Below are 20,142 nucleotides of genomic sequence, written 5' to 3' on the forward strand. Positions count from 1 at the left end.
AAACCCTTTACGAAGTAGCGGTAGATTCAATTAAAAAAAAAATTGACATTCATAAGTGTCATTACCGTGACCTACATGAATAAAGTGGTTTTGATTTGATTTGATTTTGAGATAACGCTTCCACCAATAAGTTAAACGGTCGCTGACTCATAGCACCTACATTATCTTGGGACTTCGAATGACACATTATATTGGTATATATTAAATTTTGTATATGTAATAACCGAAGTTAGCGAAATTACTTAAAAATAACGAATTGTTTACATATTTTGTCACTTTGCCAGTTTAGATGAAGCCATAAAAAACTAAATAAAAAGGAACTCGAAGTGGTATATTGACGTTAAACATGTCTTCACATTTAGTAGATTATTAGACGGTTGTGGATAGATAGGTAGTAGATATTAGTAGTAATCGCAACCAGCCTAGCGAAACTCTATAAGATAAAAGCGATTCAATCGATTGTATGAAACGTAGTCATTGGTAGATTGACAGATGGCGGCTATAATCTGGTAAAAAAAGGAATTTCTGAAATCCACGACGTTTTATGCAACTTTTCGCTTTCAAACTTAGCCGGATTATACTTGTGGCATTCGTGGATTGGCGAACAGACTTAGTTCTGCAGTATACATGGTTAAATAGATTAGACAATTAACTGACATAGATACGGTGGGACTAGTTTACTTTAGTTATTTCCACATTATTATGTCTTATGGTATATTGCTATGGGGCAACGCTGCCAATATTAATACAATATCTGTGCTGCAGAGGGCTATTCGGGCTCTTTATAACCTAGATCCTAATGAATCATTGAGAGCAAAATTTAAAGAAATTAACAGCTTGACTGTTACTTCTCAATATATTTTTGATAAAGTAATGTATGTATATAGGCACATGAGTGAATTTGCTAGAAACTGGCATAAACATAATGTTAACACCACGAACAGACATAAACTTATAATGCCTACTACTCGGCTTAGTTGAGTTAGTAAGTCTTTTGTGAGGCGATGTATATGCTTTTACAACGAGACGTTCAAAACTAAATTATTACGATATTCAAAGGAATTATATAAAAACGTTTGTGTGGTAAAGGTTACTATCACATAAATGACTCTCTTAATGATACCACAGATTGCGAATGGAGCGACCGCTCTCAGGCTTTTAAATAATAAGTTTAATTGTACAATATTTGTTTGTAAACATATTTTTTTATGAAATAAAGAAAGCCCACTGAGTTTGTTCTGCCCATTCTTCTCAGGTCTGAGGCATTCTTTTCGGAATGGGTGGTAGTTTTTGACTTTCAATAAGTGATGTCACAACCTATTCTGAATAAAAATATTTGAATTTGACCAATCCCGATACTGTAACTACTACTATTCAAACTTATGTCTAATGACTGTACGTTACGGGCGGCGTGGCTTTAAGTAAGGTGTTCCCGAAGAGCGGTGATTCGATTGCAAACTTGAGTCTTCTGCGGGTGAAATTGGGCAAAAGAGAGAGGACAAGAGAAGACTCGATAGAAGACTTATTCAAAATAGTTCAATATTTTCATTTTAAGACAGGACAACGTCTGTCTGGTCCGCTAGTAAAAAATATAAAATGCAATATATCAGAACAATTTTTATTATAGTGTAGTAAGAACTGTGTGTAAATGATTAATTCGGCTATATTTTACTATGTTGGTACTCCGTTTAGTTATTATAATAAATACATTTTGAATTCTTTCTTTTGGGTAACGTTGGTAGCTTCCAGCTTAGCGAAACATTCTAAGGAAAAAGCGATTTACTCGATTGTATGAAACGTGCACTCATTAATAGATTGACAGATGACGGCTAATAATAATCTTCTAAAAAACGGAGATAGCCGTTCGCTTTCACACTTAGGCGGATTATACTTCGCCAATGCTGTAATTACTACTATTTCAAACTTTTTTCAAATCACTGCACGTTTCATACTTAACAAAATTTCAATTTTTACTTAGGCTGTACTGCCTCTTATTTCGTAGTATTTACGTCCTTGATCCTTGATTGCAACGCGGTCCTGTAACAATGTGTCAATATATTTCATTTAAGAATATCCTACTGCGGATACGACCACTAAATGCTGTTTTATTTTAAATACTCTCAGTTTTCATACTATTGCTGCACAAGTCCCTCAATATCCGCTGGTTTGGATATCGAGAAGTGATGTACTCCAGTCAATTCTGATAGTCATTATTACCTAGTCTTCATCTTCTAGGAAAATTCTTCGCTGCCAATCGTACGGATTGTTTTAGGGACTCCAAATTATCATGGTGTTTAGAGCAAGCTGTAATCTCTAAAACTGACCATAAATGATAAACTAGCCTAGATGACGGCTAGCCTTCAGCTTTGATGAAGTCCGAAACGTTTCCAACCATGACTGCGTAGACCAAGCTCTATGACCCGGCGCCGAGTCTTGCTGGAAGGACCATTCTTGCTTATTAAGCGTAGTTTTGTTAAGGGGCTTCACTACCACTAGTGCCGATGTTTTGGTACCTTTTTACTAAATTATGGCTCAGTCACTCCTTCATAGCTAATACCCCACCAAACCATCAATGAAGTCAGATAGTGCCCACATTGGACTCTGCCGACTAATTGGGAAGCTTCCTCAGAGCTTTCAGCATAAATAAAGCCATTTTGTTTGTTAAAATGTTTCTCAATTGTAAAAAAATTCTCATCCGTAAACAATTTTTTTCTGTGACCTAGCATTGCGTACCGCTTCAGTAGTTGTTTCGATATTACCACCCTATTCTTTTTTAAATTATCAGATAAGAAATGACCATTACGTCTCATATAGGCTGCAAGTCATCTTTTAAAATACGCGACATGGTTCTAGGTGCAATCTTCATCTCCCGAGATAAAATCATTTGCTTTCGGACAGGATTTCTTAGAATTCTTTCCCTTACTGCTTTGACCACCTTTTTCGGACGGACACTATGTGGACTGCCAGATCCTTTTCTGTCATAAATAGAGGAGGTCTTATTGTACCTATTCATAGCCCGATACACAAACATTTTACTAATACCGGGATCTACTATGTGTAATGCAATCACAGCGATTCGGCGATTCTCTTTATCACCCCACTCCATTTTAATATCGCAAAATATTAATAATAAGGAGATGTATTGGCGCATAAATGAGAAAACTCAACCAACAGTCATATATAAATGACAGATTCCAAATTCAAATGTAATATTTTGTTTAATTTTAATTGTAACAGTATCTATGGCCAGACTAAGTATAGTTAAAACTTTGAGAAGGCTACTAAAAGATAGATAAAAGTATTTTCACTAGTCTCGATCATCATTATATTTTTAAACACAATTAATATTCAAGAAATAAAACCAAAGAAGGCAGAATTAAATGCTGCAACCTTAAATGCAAATAAGATATATTAATAAAGTATCCAAGGTATATAGAGTGAATTAGATTAGAACACGGAATGTACATTTTACAACATAACAAGTTACACCTTCAGCATCTGCGAATTAAATATTGTAACGGCTACAAGATGGCTGCCAACAATATCTATGTCTTTGTATTTGCTGTACTGGTAAGATTTTTATTACTTTATACGATTATTAAGTATAAGACCAACTTTTTTTATGACAATAAGGGACGAGACGAGCAAGATGTTCAGCTGGTGGTAATTTACCCGCCCTGCCCATTACAAATTCAAATTCAAATATTTTTATTCTAAATATGATGGATGTGACATCACTTATCGAAAGTCAAAAACTACCATCCATTCCAAAATGAATGCCTCAGACCTGAGAAGAACGGGCGCAACAAACTCAGCGGGCTTGTTTTTTCATCGAGAAAATATGTTTACAAAGTAATATTGTACAATTAAACTTATTATTTAATAGCCTGAGGGCAGTCACTCCATTCCCAATCTGTGGTATCATTAAGAAAGTCATTTATGGTATAGTAAACTTTACCACACAAACGTTTTTTAACAATTCCTTTGAATAACGTAATACTTTGTTTTGAACATTTTCTGGGATCTTGTTGTAAAAGCATATACATCGCCCCACAAAAGACTTACTGACTCAACTTAGCCGAGTAGTAGGCATTATAAGTTTATGTCTGTTCCTGGTGTTAACATTATGGCTATGACAGTTTCTAGCAAATTCACTCATGACTCATGAACATACAATGTAGTGCCGCTCAGGATTCTTGAAAAATCCAAAAATTCTGAACTTGTTGTTAAGTCTTGTTTGCCCAGTCATTTCACTAGTTACGGCACCTTCTGACCGAAACACAATAATGCTTACACATTACTGCTTCACGGCAGAAATAGGCGCCGTTGTGTTACCCATAATCTAGCCGGCATCCTGTGGAAAGGACACTTCCACTGGTAGGCTGGTAACTTGCATATCAGTCATTTTTCTCAGCATGTTAATTTACGATAAAACGCAACAATCAAAGTCATTGTTTGTCCGATAGCAAGATACGTTACGCTATTGTTTTGATATTAATTGTTAATAGAGCATGTTGTATTTAAGATTTGATAATGACCTGGATGCGTGATGCTCTAACCAATGTTGATACGTGGGCCATACTGAAAGATTTTGCACTGGCCATTTGTAATACATTTATTTAAAAAACAATTACAGTATTTGAGATTGGAACACTAAAATGTATGTGATTGTCATTTGTTTTTAAATTGTGGCATCGTCTTGAATAGGCACTGTAAACACGTCGAAAAATTAGTGGTGAACTGTTAGCCTCTATTTTCAGCAACGCAGGCTCACTAAAATAAAGTGAGTAGCGTAAACGCAAGTGTAAGACGTAGTCATGGACACTAAACTGGCCTGGTGTAACATCTAGACGTATAAATTATATCTAAGACTACACACTTAAATAATTTATACGTATAGTCTCTTGTTGTTAGACAACTGATAAAACAGGCCAGGAATATTAGTTAAGTGTGCCCGACAAGCTACGTCTTACACTCGCAATTTGTATGACGATTTGTGTTAGTGTGCGTGGATTGCTAAGAATAGAGGTTATTTCTTAAGTCAATTTTTGTCGACGTTTTTACAGCTGTCATAGTCTATCTAGACTTATAAATGATTTAAACCTCAACATATATATAATGAGATAGCTATCTTAAGTCTATTTGTCAATAAGACATAAATAACTTAAAATTTTTACAGATATCATTCAACTTCGTATTTGCTGAGGAAGCAGAACATAACATCAGCGAACACAAAAAGTTCAGTTTTTTCAGCTCCTTTGGCATCTTTTTGAACCGTAACAGTTGTAACTACACTAGTGAGGTAAATACTATTTTTTTGAACTCAAAGATACCTAACAATATTATAGATAAATCCCCAAGTGTTAAGCTCTGTTCAAAAGAACGGAGGTCGCTCGCACCGATTGTGTCAGCTAACTTGTATGGACGTGTTTTAAATTGACGCGAGTAGTCGCTCAAGTTGAAGCGAAACAAGAGCGTGACGCCCGGCGGGATTGTTTGATCTCACAATGCATAATGTTTCTCCACTGAAGAACCAAAAATGACACGCGGGAAGTCGCGTCAGTTTGAGAGGCTAAGCGAGCGAGCGAATTAAGCTACAACGCGTCCCGCTTCCCGCGCGTCATTCACCTCAGTTTGAACAGAGCTTTAAAACGGGGACGCTATATTAACATATAGACGCAGACAAACACTTAAAGAAAGCATAAGTACCAACCAAAAGTACCATCTGCATACTGCCGGCTGCCTGTTGATAATTAGTTGTCAAAGGTATACATGTGATCCAGTGAACATGATCTGTGAAGGGCTAGATCACTTGGTGATGCGTATAGAGGTCGCTTCATTGTATGTCTTCTACCGCATTTATAACGGGGAGTGTTCCGAAGAACTGTTTGTCTTGATTCCTGCTGCCGTAACCACCTTCGTACGACACACCACAAACCTGGGTATCATCCTCACTATCTGGATATGTGGCGTTCCTCTACATTGCCGTTTTAAAGGTTTCTTCGACATATAACCTGACTAATTAGCTACTGTGCGGTGTGTAACGACATGGAAACCTTCAAAATCCTGTAACGTCCTGTGAATCTTCTGGTGTTGCAGGAGAATGTGGGCACCGGTAACTACTTAACGCCACGTGACTCTTTGTACTCCTAGAGCATAGAAATCGTTTAAATATGGTAGATGTTTATCAAATGAAATTTCTAATGCGTTCACGGACAAGTAAAAAAATTCGGACTCCATGTCACCTTACATAACAGTGTAGTACCAAAACAAGCCGATTAACGTGTAAATACATAGTCCCACGCAAACACACTACTACAGGCCGATAGGAGGCCATTATGAGAATTGTCATCGTCTGTGGCAGATCAGTTTGCGTCTCAATAAGAGATTTTAAAAATGCCGTCGTGCGTTGTGAAAAAGTGTAAAAATGATATAAGTATTTGTGGCCATATATGATTATTTAAGGGAGAAAAAAATTGTGTAACTAGTATCCCCCGTAACCGCACATACACTAGCATAACGGTGCTTCACTTGCTAATTGTACCAAGGCGCGGAGTCCTACTTTTTTTACTCGGCCTACATTTTAATTAAACTTTCTGTGTGTCTTCAGGTGGATTCGAGAAAGGTTTAGATTCACAATTGAACTACCTTCTAAACGGCTGGACCGATTTTGGTGATGTTCTTGTGTGTTACAGTGAATTTGAGATTGGTTTAGATTCTCAATTCCGTCCATATAATAAAATTCTCCTGCTCATGTGTAGTGTTAGTAAACTCCTCCTAACGGCTGGACCGATTTTTCAAATTTAAGACGTGTGTACAGGACAACGTCTGTGGGGTCCACTAGTTGATTTATATATTGTGTAATCGCATAACTTACATTATATACATTACTAATCTTAATGTTTTGTTGTCATGTCTCTATATTTGTTATTATTATATTTATTTGACGTTTTTTTGAAGTGAAAACTTCTTTAGCATCGTTGTGATTTGAAAGTCGATGAAACGAAAAAGCGACAGTGTTTTGCCAGGCGATCATAGTTGAAGAAGAGATTGTCTTAAGAAAGCCGCGAGTATACCTTAATATATTCTGACGCCATGCGCAAGACGTATTACTACATAGACACCAGGAGAATATATATATATATATATATATATATATATATATATATATATATATATATATATTAGTGGTGATAGTAATGTCTTTCATAGCGGTTGAAATCATGTGTCATCCTAGCAACACGTACCAGGAATTCATACACAGTTTAGAGGTTCATACACAATATCTTTTATATTTTGTATAATTCACACTATAGTTTTATAAATTATAGCCGATTTGTTATTCTGGTGTGTAAGCTATATTATTGTAAAGTTTCATCAAAATCTATTCAGTAGATTTTGCGTTAAAGAAGTTCAAACATGCATCCAGACATACAAACTTTCACATTTATAATATTAGTAGGACTATATTATTATTTCAGCCGGGATTGTCATGCAACGGATGCAGAGCAGTAAGACTTTGCCTCCCCAACAACACTGGCATTACTATTGAGTGTACTATGTCCCATCCTTATTGTGACAGCGGCCTTTGTTTGACATCTCCCACTGCCTCTTGCAGCAACTCTACAGGATCAGAATAAATTATATTCAGGTAAAATATATGATAGTTCATTTATTTTATATAATAAAATGGAAAATTCAAGGTAATAAATAATTTCATACCTCTGACGTGAAAACTGTTTTGAAGAGTAGTAACTCCTTTGTTTGTATTGAAGAAGACGAGACGAGAAAGAAATTTCACGCGCGGCTATAGCTCCGTAGACAACGGGTGCGATCAGTTAGGGCAAATTTTACGAGATTAATTAATACACAATTGTGGGCCACATATAATTCCTTTATGGATAAAGAAGAATGTATATCGTATCATTAACCTCGTCTTTATCAAGTTTTCACTTCGATGGTGGAATTTTTAAGCGGCCACATAATATATGGTTGATTTGATAAGATATTTTAATTTTTTTTTTAATTGAATCACGTTAAATTATGTTAACGTAATGGTCTTCACTTGGAATATGTAATGTATGAAATATGTTTATAAATGACAAAATTTTTGTAACATTAGCTACTAATAGTGGTAAACAGTTGATCTTAGTTAGCAACTAAGTGCGAGGTTTACCAGTGGGAGACTCCTTTGCACAGGACGCCGGCTAGATTATGGGTACCTCAACTGCGCCTATTTCTGCTGTGAAGCAGTAATGTGTAAGCATTACTTTGTTTCGGTTTGATGGGCGCCGTAGCTAGTGAAATTACTGGACAAATGAGACTTAACATCTTATGTCTCAAGGTGTCGAGCGCAATTTCGCGCGAGTCTCAGAATTTTCGGGTATTTCAAGAATCCTGAGTGGCACTGCATTGTAATGGGCAGGGCGTATCAGCTACCATCAGCTGAACGTCCTGCTCGTCTCGTTCCTTATTTTCATAAAAAAAGAACAAACTGTCTAAAATGACATTAATTTCGGTGAATAAAAAGCTAAGGTGGCAATTCGAAAAAAATGGCTTGGGACTTGGGGTACATCTCGATTCGGTTAGATTGGGGAGAAGGAATACACTTCATGTTTATTTACATATGAGTACTCGCTAAGCTGAGCTTCTATTACGCCTTTCAAGCAAGCACTATTGGAATAAAATATGTATCTGATGTAGAATCTACTAATAAAAAAAGAGTGGAACAAAAGAATGCTGGGAGAGTTTCATGCGCCGCGTCTTCTCTGTCAGAGCGCCATTTGTTTCCGAAGCGGTAGTAGTATCTAGTATAGTAGAAATCATCAAAAAAATTTCAAAAAGGAATCAATTTTGAAAACATAAATGCCTTTTATGCCTTTGCTAATGAGAGCCCCAAAATAACATAAATAGAAATTTGTATTGCTCATTCTGAATGAACCGTAACTCAAATGGTTTTTTTCTGTGCCCGCTTACAATATTTGTATTTATCAGTATGTTTGATACCCTTAACACCTGTAGGGGCAAAGGGTAGTTACTGAGGGAATGGACGGACAGAAGAGGTACTTTCACTTACCTTCACAGATTCATCACTGCAAACACCATCTCTATGCAGATGATACACAATTATACTACTCATTCCTTGCTTAGGACGTAAACGAAGCAATTATTAAAATAAATAGTGATCTCAATAACATTTATACCTGGTCAAAAAGCAACTGCCTCAAGATAAATCCCTCTAACACACAAATGATCATCATCGGAAATAAACATAAAAAAGAAAGTGTGCTGAACTGTCAGAGCAAAATTAAAATAAACAACACTGATATAGCAATAGTCGAGAATCCGCGCAATCTTGGACTTATCTTGGACGGTGAGCAAAAGTAAGTTAAAAACTTTATACAAAATAAGACAAAATTATCAATGAGGAACCTCGTCATCGGTTAACTGAAGCTATCGTGTTATCCCACTTTAATTACTGCAGCAGTACTTATGGTCCAAGACTAAACCAAAATATGGAATCAGCTATACAACGGGTGCAATTTGTGATTTTATTTTTATTTATTTATTTTATAATACCCTTTAGTTTTAATTATTATTCGATCATTTAAGTACTGAACTAATTTGTTTGGTTGCAGGTTGTTCGAGTGTGTTGACTACCCTGGCAGTAATAAAGGCTTGTTATTTTATGTATTTAATAATTGAAACCATAGCGTGAAAGTAGAATATTTCAAAAATACGATTTAGGGTTTTATTTAAAAACCATCCATCCATACATTCACGCCTTGTTCCCGTCGAGGTAGGCAGAGACAATAGAATGCCATTTGCTTCTATTCTTACAAACCTCACGCGCTTCCTCTACATTCATTACTCTTTTCATACATGCTCGCCGGTTGCGGGTGCTTCGGGTGATTACTTAAAAACCTTTTAGAAATAAAACAAATAAATTATATTGACATTTATTTACATTAATAATGATATTACATTATAAATATTACCTTAAAGAATAAATACTTAATGAAGTTGAGTAGCTCAAAACATGTTCAAATATATTTTAAATAGGAGATTATTACTGTCGCAAGATTCAACTGGAAATTTTGATTAAAACTTTAATGTTTTATAATAAATTGTTATTACATAATATAAATTTATTTGTCAAACACAGCTAGAAGATCAATAAAGAGACCTAGACAGGAAAATACGGAAAGACGACATTGTAAAACAAACATATATAAATATTGATTTGAATTCATACAAACAATAATATATTATGTTTCCTTAAGTGCTACTAAAAATAATTAATAAAAATATCATTTATAACTATAACGTTAAAGATGTAATAAAATTTTTAGCATTCTGCTGAAGAAAATTCACAATTTTTTCTTAATATTCTATCTAAATTATGTTCTATTTGCGATTGACAACAATATTATAAATCTTATCTACAATTATATAACTTACATATAGATATGAGTCGCCAAAGTCGTTTTTTGAAGACCCGATCGTCCCTGCTAACTTATTCCGCTAGTAAATTATTATAGTCACAACGATAATGAAAATATTTCTATGTATATATAGTTTATTATTATTGTCCAATTTCGACATCCATGATCCCCATATCATAAGATACAGAATGAATCTTATTCATCAATTTTATTTTTGATCCGTTGATGTGATTTATGTTCGGAGAGAGGACAAGTTGCACATATGATCCAATAGAGTAAAATTTGGAANATAGACCATAAAGCTTCTAAATTCTGTGCAGTTTGACTCCCTATCGAACACGTAGTTTAGCATCACCCAGCGGACATCGGCACAGCTATTGATTTTTACGACGACTTGGAAGACTATTGTTATAGGACTTCCGAAGCAAAACTTTATCAACCGCAGGTAGAATTAAATACCTTTTGCCTGATGTATGGTAAGCTACTTTCAAGGATCGGAAGTAATAATACTTTGGTGCAGCATTGTCCTGTTGCCAGGGATGCTTATTGAGGAGATCGGTCAGCCTGGACGAAGTAGATCCGGTTATTGAGTTGGGAATATCGTTGGGCAAGTCGTTTAGCGTTCTGTGGAGGTACCGGCCTGTTGGGTGCGAGTGAGAAGATACTGACGGCGTCTGTAGGTCGGCGTTGTTTGTATCGACGAATGAGCTAGCTTCGGTATCAGTGATATGTCCCCTGAAATAAAAAAAGTGTGTGTGTATACCACGGACTACTAAAAAAAGAAGGACTCCGCGCCGTGCTATTCGCAAGTGAAGCACCTTTATGTAAGTGTGTGTGCGGTTACGGGGTATACCAGTTACAGAATTTTTTAAGTAATCATATGTCCACAAATACTTTTATAGTATTGTTATCACAACGCACGACGGCATTTTTAAAATGTTTTATTGCGACGCAAACTGATATGTCACAGACGATGGCAATCCTCATAATGGCGGCCGATCGGCTTGTATAAGTAAGTGTGTGCGTGGGGCTATGTATTTTATCGGTTTTTGTTTTGGTGCCTCACTGTTATTTAAGGTGACACGGAGTCCTTCTCTTTTTTCTCGTCCGTGGTGTGTACTTATGTAAGCACGCAAGAAGTTATACTTCTTTGGCGTAACAAAATAATCCTTAAAATTATTTATTCGTCGTGCTATTCTACGTTTGTAGAAAGAACAATAATGTAATAATCGTGAAATAAATTATTGAATTTTAACGAATACGGCTATATTTGCTTGAACCCTTTGCATGTCCAAATAATGGACGAAGGAACCAAAAAATTAATTAATGTGTTAAACGTCAGAAAACTTTTATTTTTAAATGTCGTTGTGCGCGCGCAACGTAGAAAAGTCAAAGAAGTTTATCTTCATCAAAAAGGTGGAAACGTTATTACATTTTGCTTTTATGTCAATGTAATTTTGCAATTATAAACCTATTTAGGTATGCTTTAAATATTCTTTTATTGTATTTTGGTTTGCTTTGGTCTTGTTACCAATGCTCTAAATAAATAAAACAAACAATCAATGTTATTTGTCAGAAATGTGTCAAATGTCAATAATTGTTAATTGTCAATGCTTAAAGACATATTTTAATAACCAACTTCAACCTGTTACTTTTGTGTTACAGTGATGCGCGCCCATCTTAAAATTTCGCCTAAAGAAGTATAACTTCAAAAAGGTTTAATGTCTTGTAGTATTCAATAACATTTCGTTCTTGAATAATTTTAAATAAATGTTAGCAAAGTTTTCTCGCGTTCAACTTACCCAATCCCGAAATTCTTGTCAGAGGAATGCTTCCTGAAAATAAATAATTGTATGTTAAAAAGATTTGTACTGACTTCTCGAATATCTTTCTAAGTTAAATCCATTCTATCTGTGCTGCAAATATTCAATCACATGCCACATCGATTCTAAGACAAACTTACAAAATTTCTAACATTAAGCGTGTGTTCTACATAGCAGCTTGCTTGTGTCTTATATCCTAATATTTGGTTTAATCTAAGTAAGAAACTTTGTGCTTTGAAGACTTGGTAAATATTATGTTGAGTAAAGTAGCTGAAACTACTTCAAAGGCACAGTTAGAAGCAATATCTAAATTTCAACATTGACTACTCCTTTCCAACACGTACTAAACATCGAATACTATTTCACTTGAACTTTGAACCTTTCAACATCTTCAGCTGATAAGAGAAACCTAGCTCTCCCGGACCTACTGTACCGTCCTCCTGAATACCTCAAGGACGGTAACCAACCTAATCGAGCTAGTGAGCCAATATGACGCTTTGAAAAATTTTCAACGATATTATCTTCATCTGTAACATGAATGCAATAAGTGAAGTAAATATTTACAAAATATATATCAAAATATATTAAGCATACCCACCGACAGATCGTTTATCGTCATATTGAGTATCGTAATCCTCAGGCAATGATATATCGTTACGGTCGACAACATCAGGAATCGAAAATATGGACCGCTTATTTCTCTGATTTCCATTACCATCTATAAAAACTGGTCGATATAGTCCATGGACCGGCATACCAACTATACCTCTTTTGTAATTAAAATTTTCATCTTGGTCGAATCTATGAAGATATTCAGATGTTGGTAGTGTAAATTCAGCATCGCCTCTCTTTGCCAACTGTTGCAATGGAGGAAACATATCAGGATTAATAGATTGCTGATAGTCGTATAGTTCATTTATATCATAAGGGCCATCAATTTGTGATAGAGGAGGAATAGAATTTTGGTAGAATGGAAGATAATATTCATCACCAATGACTCCGTTTTTTTTGTGAATCAAGCCATTTCGTGCGAGTGACGCAAGGCTTCGCTTATCATTTGATTGATACTGTCCTCTTCCAAAACGATAGCCATCACGAGCCAATGCTTGGACATTTCTCTTTATCGCTGCATAGCTGCGAAAACGAGCTATTGAAGCTAAGTTTCTCTTTTCTTGTGCTTGATCGTCTTGTTCTTCTTGTTTATCAGCATCTTCGTTTGGAGCTGTGAATGTTGGAAGCATTCCATTTTTAGCAAGAGTCGAAATACTTCTTTTATAATTTTCTCCCCTCAAGCTCTTGAGATAACCATTTTTTGCAAGTGCTGCTAAGTTCCGTCGTGGAAAAGTTGGCCATGAATCAGATGAACCCTCTGTTGGCAATGCCGAAACCTAAAAATAGAGACATGAAAAATAGGTGCTTATGGACTACCAGCACTAATTAAACATTTAAATTAAAATCATTATTCTTACCTTTGTAAAATAAGATAAAAAAGATATAATGGCTATAAAGGTCAATAAAATACATTTCCGAGACTTGTCCATATTATTTCGATTTCCAAGATGCATCTACAAAAATAACATGATTAGTCAGGTCAAACATTATTGGGTCATCGTATGACCGCCTTGAAATCAGATCACAGTTCAATTTTCATGAGAAAATCTGTTAGCTTCAGTCCGCCGTCCCTGCCGCCGCTGCAATGATACTCTACCTTTTTTTCCTCCAACTTGACTCTAAAGACCGGAAAGACACCACCGACCTTTCCGCAGCGTCAGGGCTTTATGCCTACTTTATAAGTACCTACAGTTCTTTCTTTTAATGATTTAGGCGTTATTTTACTGAAATCCATAATTATCGAAATGTTATGAGTTATCCTGAGTGGTTATTTCGCAAAAATTTGTTTTTAACCACGCCGACTTATTATTCCTCTACACTGCGGTTTTCAAGAAACTTTCTTCCACATACAGCCAAACTAATGAATTCCTTGCGCGGTGTTTCTAGGCCAATACAAAGCGTCTCCTTATAGCTACTCAAAACCTAAGCGCGGGCAGCTATTTCGGTCAACAGATCAGGTAGCTAGCTACCCAACGCGGAAATGCCGCCAATAGTCTTGTGAACTTGGTCGTAGTAATATGTTTTAGTTTTTACTATATGTTAATCATGGACGTGACGTCACTCGAACGGTTGGCTCAGTGGAAGATTGCACAGCACGCGGGAGGTCGCGGGTTCGAGTCCCGCATCGTTCATAAATTTTGTTTTCAAATTCAATTTGTGTAAAGAAGTGAGGGTTATCACTTTAAAAAAATAACATATTGTTTATGTTAATCATATTAATATGTATTGTTAGTATACATAATATGGACATTGTTATGTTGTAAATTAAAAGAATAATATTATTGTTATAAAAGAAAATAAAAATTGTAGTAACCCCACCCGTCAGGCGGAACTTCAGAAATGACAATAATAATTTTTTGAAAAATGGTTGCGTAACTGAAGTGGCAGTGGGTACGTAGCTCGACGAACAGATGGCCGTTGATGCTGTAAAGTCCTCGAATGGCGAACACGTATCGGAAGACAAAGTGTTGGTAGACCACCACAAGATGGACCGACGAGATCGTCGCATCTTGACTAGATAGTCAAGATCGCCGGAATACGTTGGATGAGGGCATCGCAGGGCCGATTGTCATGGTGTTCTTTGGAGGAGGCCTTTTTCCAGCTGTGGATGTCTTCTTGAATGATGATGATGACGACGAATATAATATAAAACGATAAAACATTAAAGAACTCTGTCTTTATCATCTTTTTTATTTATTTATTCAATAGTAAATATCAAAATGTTACAGGGCTTTCGATTTTGCATGATATGAAGAACCATATTAATAGTCTGTCAATATCTTTCTGCGACGCGGATTGTTTACGAGCGAGACAGATCCAATTTACAGTCCCACTTGCCAAAGATAACACACCTGACTGAAAATGATAGATGATAGCCTTCAGAGGTAAATTGAATTTAGATTCTTGTGAAGGTAAAGCAAAAAAAAACAATAGCATTTGATATAAGTAAGTATATGTAGTTCTGAAGATACCTAATTGTCTATCTAATTCTAGTAGGCTTCATAAGATACATAACAGATTTAAGGATAAATGTGTTCAGGCATTATATATAAAGTCCCAGCCACTGTTTAGGCATTATATATAAATAAATTTAAATGTTTTATTAAAAAATGGCTCTGTCGTAAGTCCTGTCATACTCCACAGCTGAATATCTAAGTGATCCGACAGCCTGGGACTAGATTATTTTATAGCAATAGCAATCACAGTACAATATTGTATATTTCATTAAAAGAGCGCAAATAAAGAATGCTGGGAGAGGTTCTTTTGATTTAAGTACTTAATTTGTTTTTTAAAACATATTTTTTTTCTTTTTAATTTGTCAGTAAGTATTTGCAATTTTTTATATGCTAATACATCCTCGAGAAACAGACTTAATTCCAATTCGAATGAGCTATATTGCTGATATTTTTAGAACTTTTATTAAGAATTAACACTGTTTTGAACTTCATACATTACACATTTATTCAAACAAAACAAATCTTATATATTATATTTACAATACTATGACGACATAAAATTAAAACTATCATTACGTGGAAGCGTACCAAGAATACTGGCAGCATTACCGCGTTGGATAGCTAGGCTAATCCGTTGACCGAGATAGCTGCCAGCGCTTGGGTTTCCAGTAGTAGTTTACCAGTGGGAGGCTCCTTTGCACAGGATCCCGGCTAGATTATGGATACCACAACGGCGCCTATTTATGCCGTGAAGCAGTAATGAGTAAGCATTACTGTGTTTCGGTCTGAAGGGCGCCGTAGATAGTGAAATTACAGGGCAAATGAGACTTAACATCTTGTCTCAAGGTGACGAGCGCACTTGTAGTGCCGCTCAGAATGTTTGGGTTTATCAAGAATTCTAAGCGGCACTGCAGTGTAATAGGCAGGGCGTATCAATTACCATCAGGTGAACGTCCTGCTCGTCTCGTCCCTTATTATTGAGGCGCGAAGATAGTATTTTGAACATTCTCCGCGCCACTGGGCCCCACGGGCCAAGTGTCTCGACACCAAACGGCACAAAGATGTATGACTCACTGAGACCCACATATTTGCGACGCTTGCCATCTTCAGTAATTAATACATACTGTCTGCGTCCTTGGTATATGAGGAATATTTATACTTATTTGAATCCTCCTGGTGAAATAATTTTTAAAATCTATTCAGTAGTTTTTCAGTTTATTCATTATAAACATAACATTAAAATATATACAAGACTGTCTTTTATGATATGATAATCCTAAATCTATTCAAATATTTTTATTCAAACTTGGATTAACCGCCAAAAAACTGAGGGTCTCTTTTTAGAGTTCCGTAGCCAAATGGCAAAAAAACGGAACCCTTGTGGATTCGTCATGTCTATCCGTCCGTATGTAACAGCCACTTTTTTTCGAACCTATACTGTCAAAACTTGGTAAGGATGTATTTTGTGAACCGCATAAAGATTTCCATACAAATATAGAAAAAAAAAAAACAAAGTTTGGGGTTTCCCCATACTTCGAACTGAAGCTCAAAATTTCCTTTTTCATCAAACCCATACGTGTGGGGTATCTGTGGATAGCCTTTGAAAAATGTGAATTTTCTAATATCATTATTTTCTAAACTGAATAGTTTGTGCGAGAGACACTTCCAAAGTGGTAAAATGTATCCCTCCCACCCCTCCCCCCTTGTAACTTCTAAAATAAGAAAATATAAAAAATAAAAAATATATGATGTACATTACCATGCAAACTTCCACTGAAAATTGGTTTAAACGAGATCTAGTAAGTAGTTTTTTTAATACGTCATAAATAGTTATAACGAACCACAAAGACTTTTATATTATTATGTTACTTGCTGCTACGGAACCCTTCAAGGGCGAGTCCGACTTGCACTTGGCCGCTTTTTAAATAAATTTGCGTCACAATAACTTTTATTTATTAAATAGCCGGAGAGTAGTCGCTCAATTCCAAAGCTTTGGTTTCGTAAAGAAAGTCATTTATGTTATAAATTTTTATCACAAACACGAAAAGACTCTTAAGATGCGAAGTATTTGAGTCGTCAAAGTAAAATATTATAACGTCCTAATTTCATGAGAATATCAAATGTCGTGCTTGCTTTTCTCCGTCTCTCGAGTTAAGTCAGTCAAATGCAGATCTCAAATCCTCCAAGCAAAATCTTTACAATGGTGATAATAACTTTACAATAATTTTAATGAAAGATGAAGAAGGTGATGAGATCTTATCTTTGATAAGTATAAGCGATCGGACAGCTGGGGACTAGATTATGATTATAAATTATATATTTACTATAGCAAAGCAATGACAGAAAACAATATTGTATAGTTCAGTTGTGGGATAGTTTAATTGGTCCATTTCTTCTCTCTCAGCACGCACGTTTGTTTCCAAAGCGGTGGTACTTAACGTCAAAAAGTATTCGAAAGAATTCAATTTTGAGAAAATAAATCATGCCTTTGCATAGTTCAAAACCTCCGAAAAAAGAAAGGATGCTTTCTAACTTTTGTTAACAAGTCGGTGTTATGTCTGGCAACCATCGCCAATGATAAAGATATTGATGTGGAGGATAATCACAGCTAAGATGTAGTTTCGTAAAAACATTAATGTGTAATGAATAATAAGATACAAGTACTTACGCCACCAGATGAAACACAATCACAACTTTTAAAACTATAATCTGTTTCAGTTTTTCTCTTTACTATTCCGATCTTGGCGGGAATGATGTCCGGACCTTAGCGGTTCAGCTTATATAGGATCTCGAGTGTCCGTTGTACGCATGCGTGGATCCCTAGGGAGGAGCTTACAAGATACTGTATGCACAAAATGCAATTTAATTGATGGGTGCTCACTTTACAAGGTTATATTTAAATTAAGCCGGGAAGGTCGCTTTAGGATCCGTGTTTTGTGGAAATTGTCGATTCAATTCAACTTGAGAGGTTGGCTTTTAGAATTTGTTTATAAAGGCAAAGGCATGAAGGCATTTTTGTCTCGAAATTGATTCCTTTAGAATTATTTTTGATGTTATTTCTCATATACTAGACACTAGTACCGGTACGTAAACAATACAAATAGCGCAAGAAACTCTCCCAGCATTCTTTTTGCGCTCTTTTTAATGAAATATTATATATAGTACTGTCATTGCTATTGCTATAAAATAATCATAATCTAGGTCCAGGCTGTCGGATCACTTAGATATTCAGCTGCGGAGTCAATACCAAACGTATTGAGAGTTTTAAAAATTGCATTTATCACCCCACTCCATATCGCAAAATATTGTACAATGTATTGGCGCCAAAATGAGAAAACTCATATAAAAATGACAAATTCCAAATTCAAATGTAATATTTTTTTTATTTTTAATTGTAACAGTATTCGTGGCCAGATTAAGTATAAGAAACTCCGAACGATTTTGAATCTATACATCGTATAGTGTAGGTTACTTTCACCTTTGGTACACAAAGTTTCCATTAGACGTTCGACACATTGTTGTCGGAACACTACAAATCTGAAAGCCCTATCTAATGAGAACTGGGACTTACACGAGAGGTTGTGATTGACAATAGACGTTATTAACTGGATACATTGTGAGTTTCCTATAATAATAGGAAACTCACAATCTTAACTTCTTAAACAACATCTTAACTTTGTATTTTCCATTTTCTGTTATATTTTCTGTTATCTACAACATACGAGTTAAGATACGTAATTTAACTTATGTAAAGGTAATGAATTATTTTGATAGCAAACATTAAATATTAGATATATTATAAAATAAATTACTTGTATAGGATACTCTAAAACGAGGTAACTAAATAGTTAAAAATAAATGGTGTCTACAAAATTTTGAAGTTAGTGCCAACATAAACATAAAAATCTATTTTATTTTCGAGAGGAAGAAAAAACGTTAAAGTGCTTTTGCTGCAGAAACCCAGTGAAAAAATGGAGTTTTTGCCCACTCTAATGATGGGCGGTCTCACCACTTCTGAGCCTCTTGCCCGTATTCCCCTCTTATACAAAAAAATGTATGTGTGTTTATTTAAGTAAATTTGTACTCGTAGGTACAGTTTGTCTATAAACTTGTGACAATAAATGATGGCGCTGCTGACATGCATGTAGCAACCCCATATAGTGACTAAATCTATTTTGATACTAGAGTTCGTTCAAGTAAAATGGGTAAATAAATAAGACACATAACAGTGATTTTATTTACAATGGGTACCTCTGCTTGTGAAAAGTTTTACTAAGCATTTTTATTTGAACCAAAATAAAATTATAATATGTAGTAAAAAATAATGAGATTAATCACTCTCACTCATCATCGGATTCTAAATATTCAATATCTAAAAACGTCTCATTGCCACTTTCATCTGCAGCGTTGTCACCACTGCTTCTATAATCGCCTAAGCGAACAATAAACTCGTCTATATCTCGATACAGGTGAACTCCTCGCTCTCAGTACTCTTTTTCGACCGTCTCGACGTGATCGCAGTAGTTTTTCAACCTTTCAGGTGTGATGCAGTTGAAGGCCTCTTCAGCAAGTTGCTTCACATCACGAGAGACAATATTTTGTGCTGCTACTTTTTGTTTCAGGTTAGCCCAAATGAACTTAATGGGATTCAAATCACAGCGATACGGCGGAAGCCGTACCACGTGTGCCCGTATTCTCCTAAAAGTTCATCAATGGCATAGATGGGGGGGGGTTTGTTTTTTTTTTCACTAAACTCAGTTAATTTGGCTTCCTAAATGTGGGATCAAAATCAATATTATTTTCTAA

At 35.5% G+C, this 20,142-nt stretch overlaps 1 protein-coding gene and 1 long non-coding RNA gene across 2 annotated transcripts; one reads left to right on the forward strand and one right to left on the reverse strand.

Annotated features, from left to right (window-relative positions):
• The first annotated feature begins 3,421 nt into the window (after nucleotides 1–3,421).
• LOC126966037 (uncharacterized) lies at nucleotides 3,422–9,742 on the forward strand. The gene is made up of 4 exons (XR_007729643.1): nucleotides 3,422–3,570; nucleotides 5,180–5,302; nucleotides 7,482–7,651; nucleotides 9,639–9,742. It is a non-coding gene; the product is annotated as an uncharacterized LOC126966037 (long non-coding RNA).
• Nucleotides 9,743–10,926: 1,184 nt separating this feature from the next.
• Nucleotides 10,927–18,085, reverse strand: LOC126965989 (neuropeptide-like precursor 1). Its single transcript, XM_050809849.1, has 5 exons — nucleotides 18,005–18,085; nucleotides 13,738–13,833; nucleotides 12,867–13,656; nucleotides 12,248–12,280; nucleotides 10,927–11,180 (listed from the first exon to the last, which is right to left on the reverse strand). Exons 2-5 carry the CDS (start codon nucleotides 13,831–13,833, stop codon nucleotides 11,062–11,064), a joined length of 1,038 nt encoding a protein of 345 aa, XP_050665806.1. The 5' UTR covers nucleotides 18,005–18,085; the 3' UTR covers nucleotides 10,927–11,061.
• Nucleotides 18,086–20,142: the final 2,057 nt, after the last annotated feature.

This window comes from Leptidea sinapis, chromosome 9, assembly GCF_905404315.1.
Source record: "Leptidea sinapis chromosome 9, ilLepSina1.1, whole genome shotgun sequence".
Classification (NCBI taxonomy): domain Eukaryota; kingdom Metazoa; phylum Arthropoda; class Insecta; order Lepidoptera; family Pieridae; genus Leptidea; species Leptidea sinapis.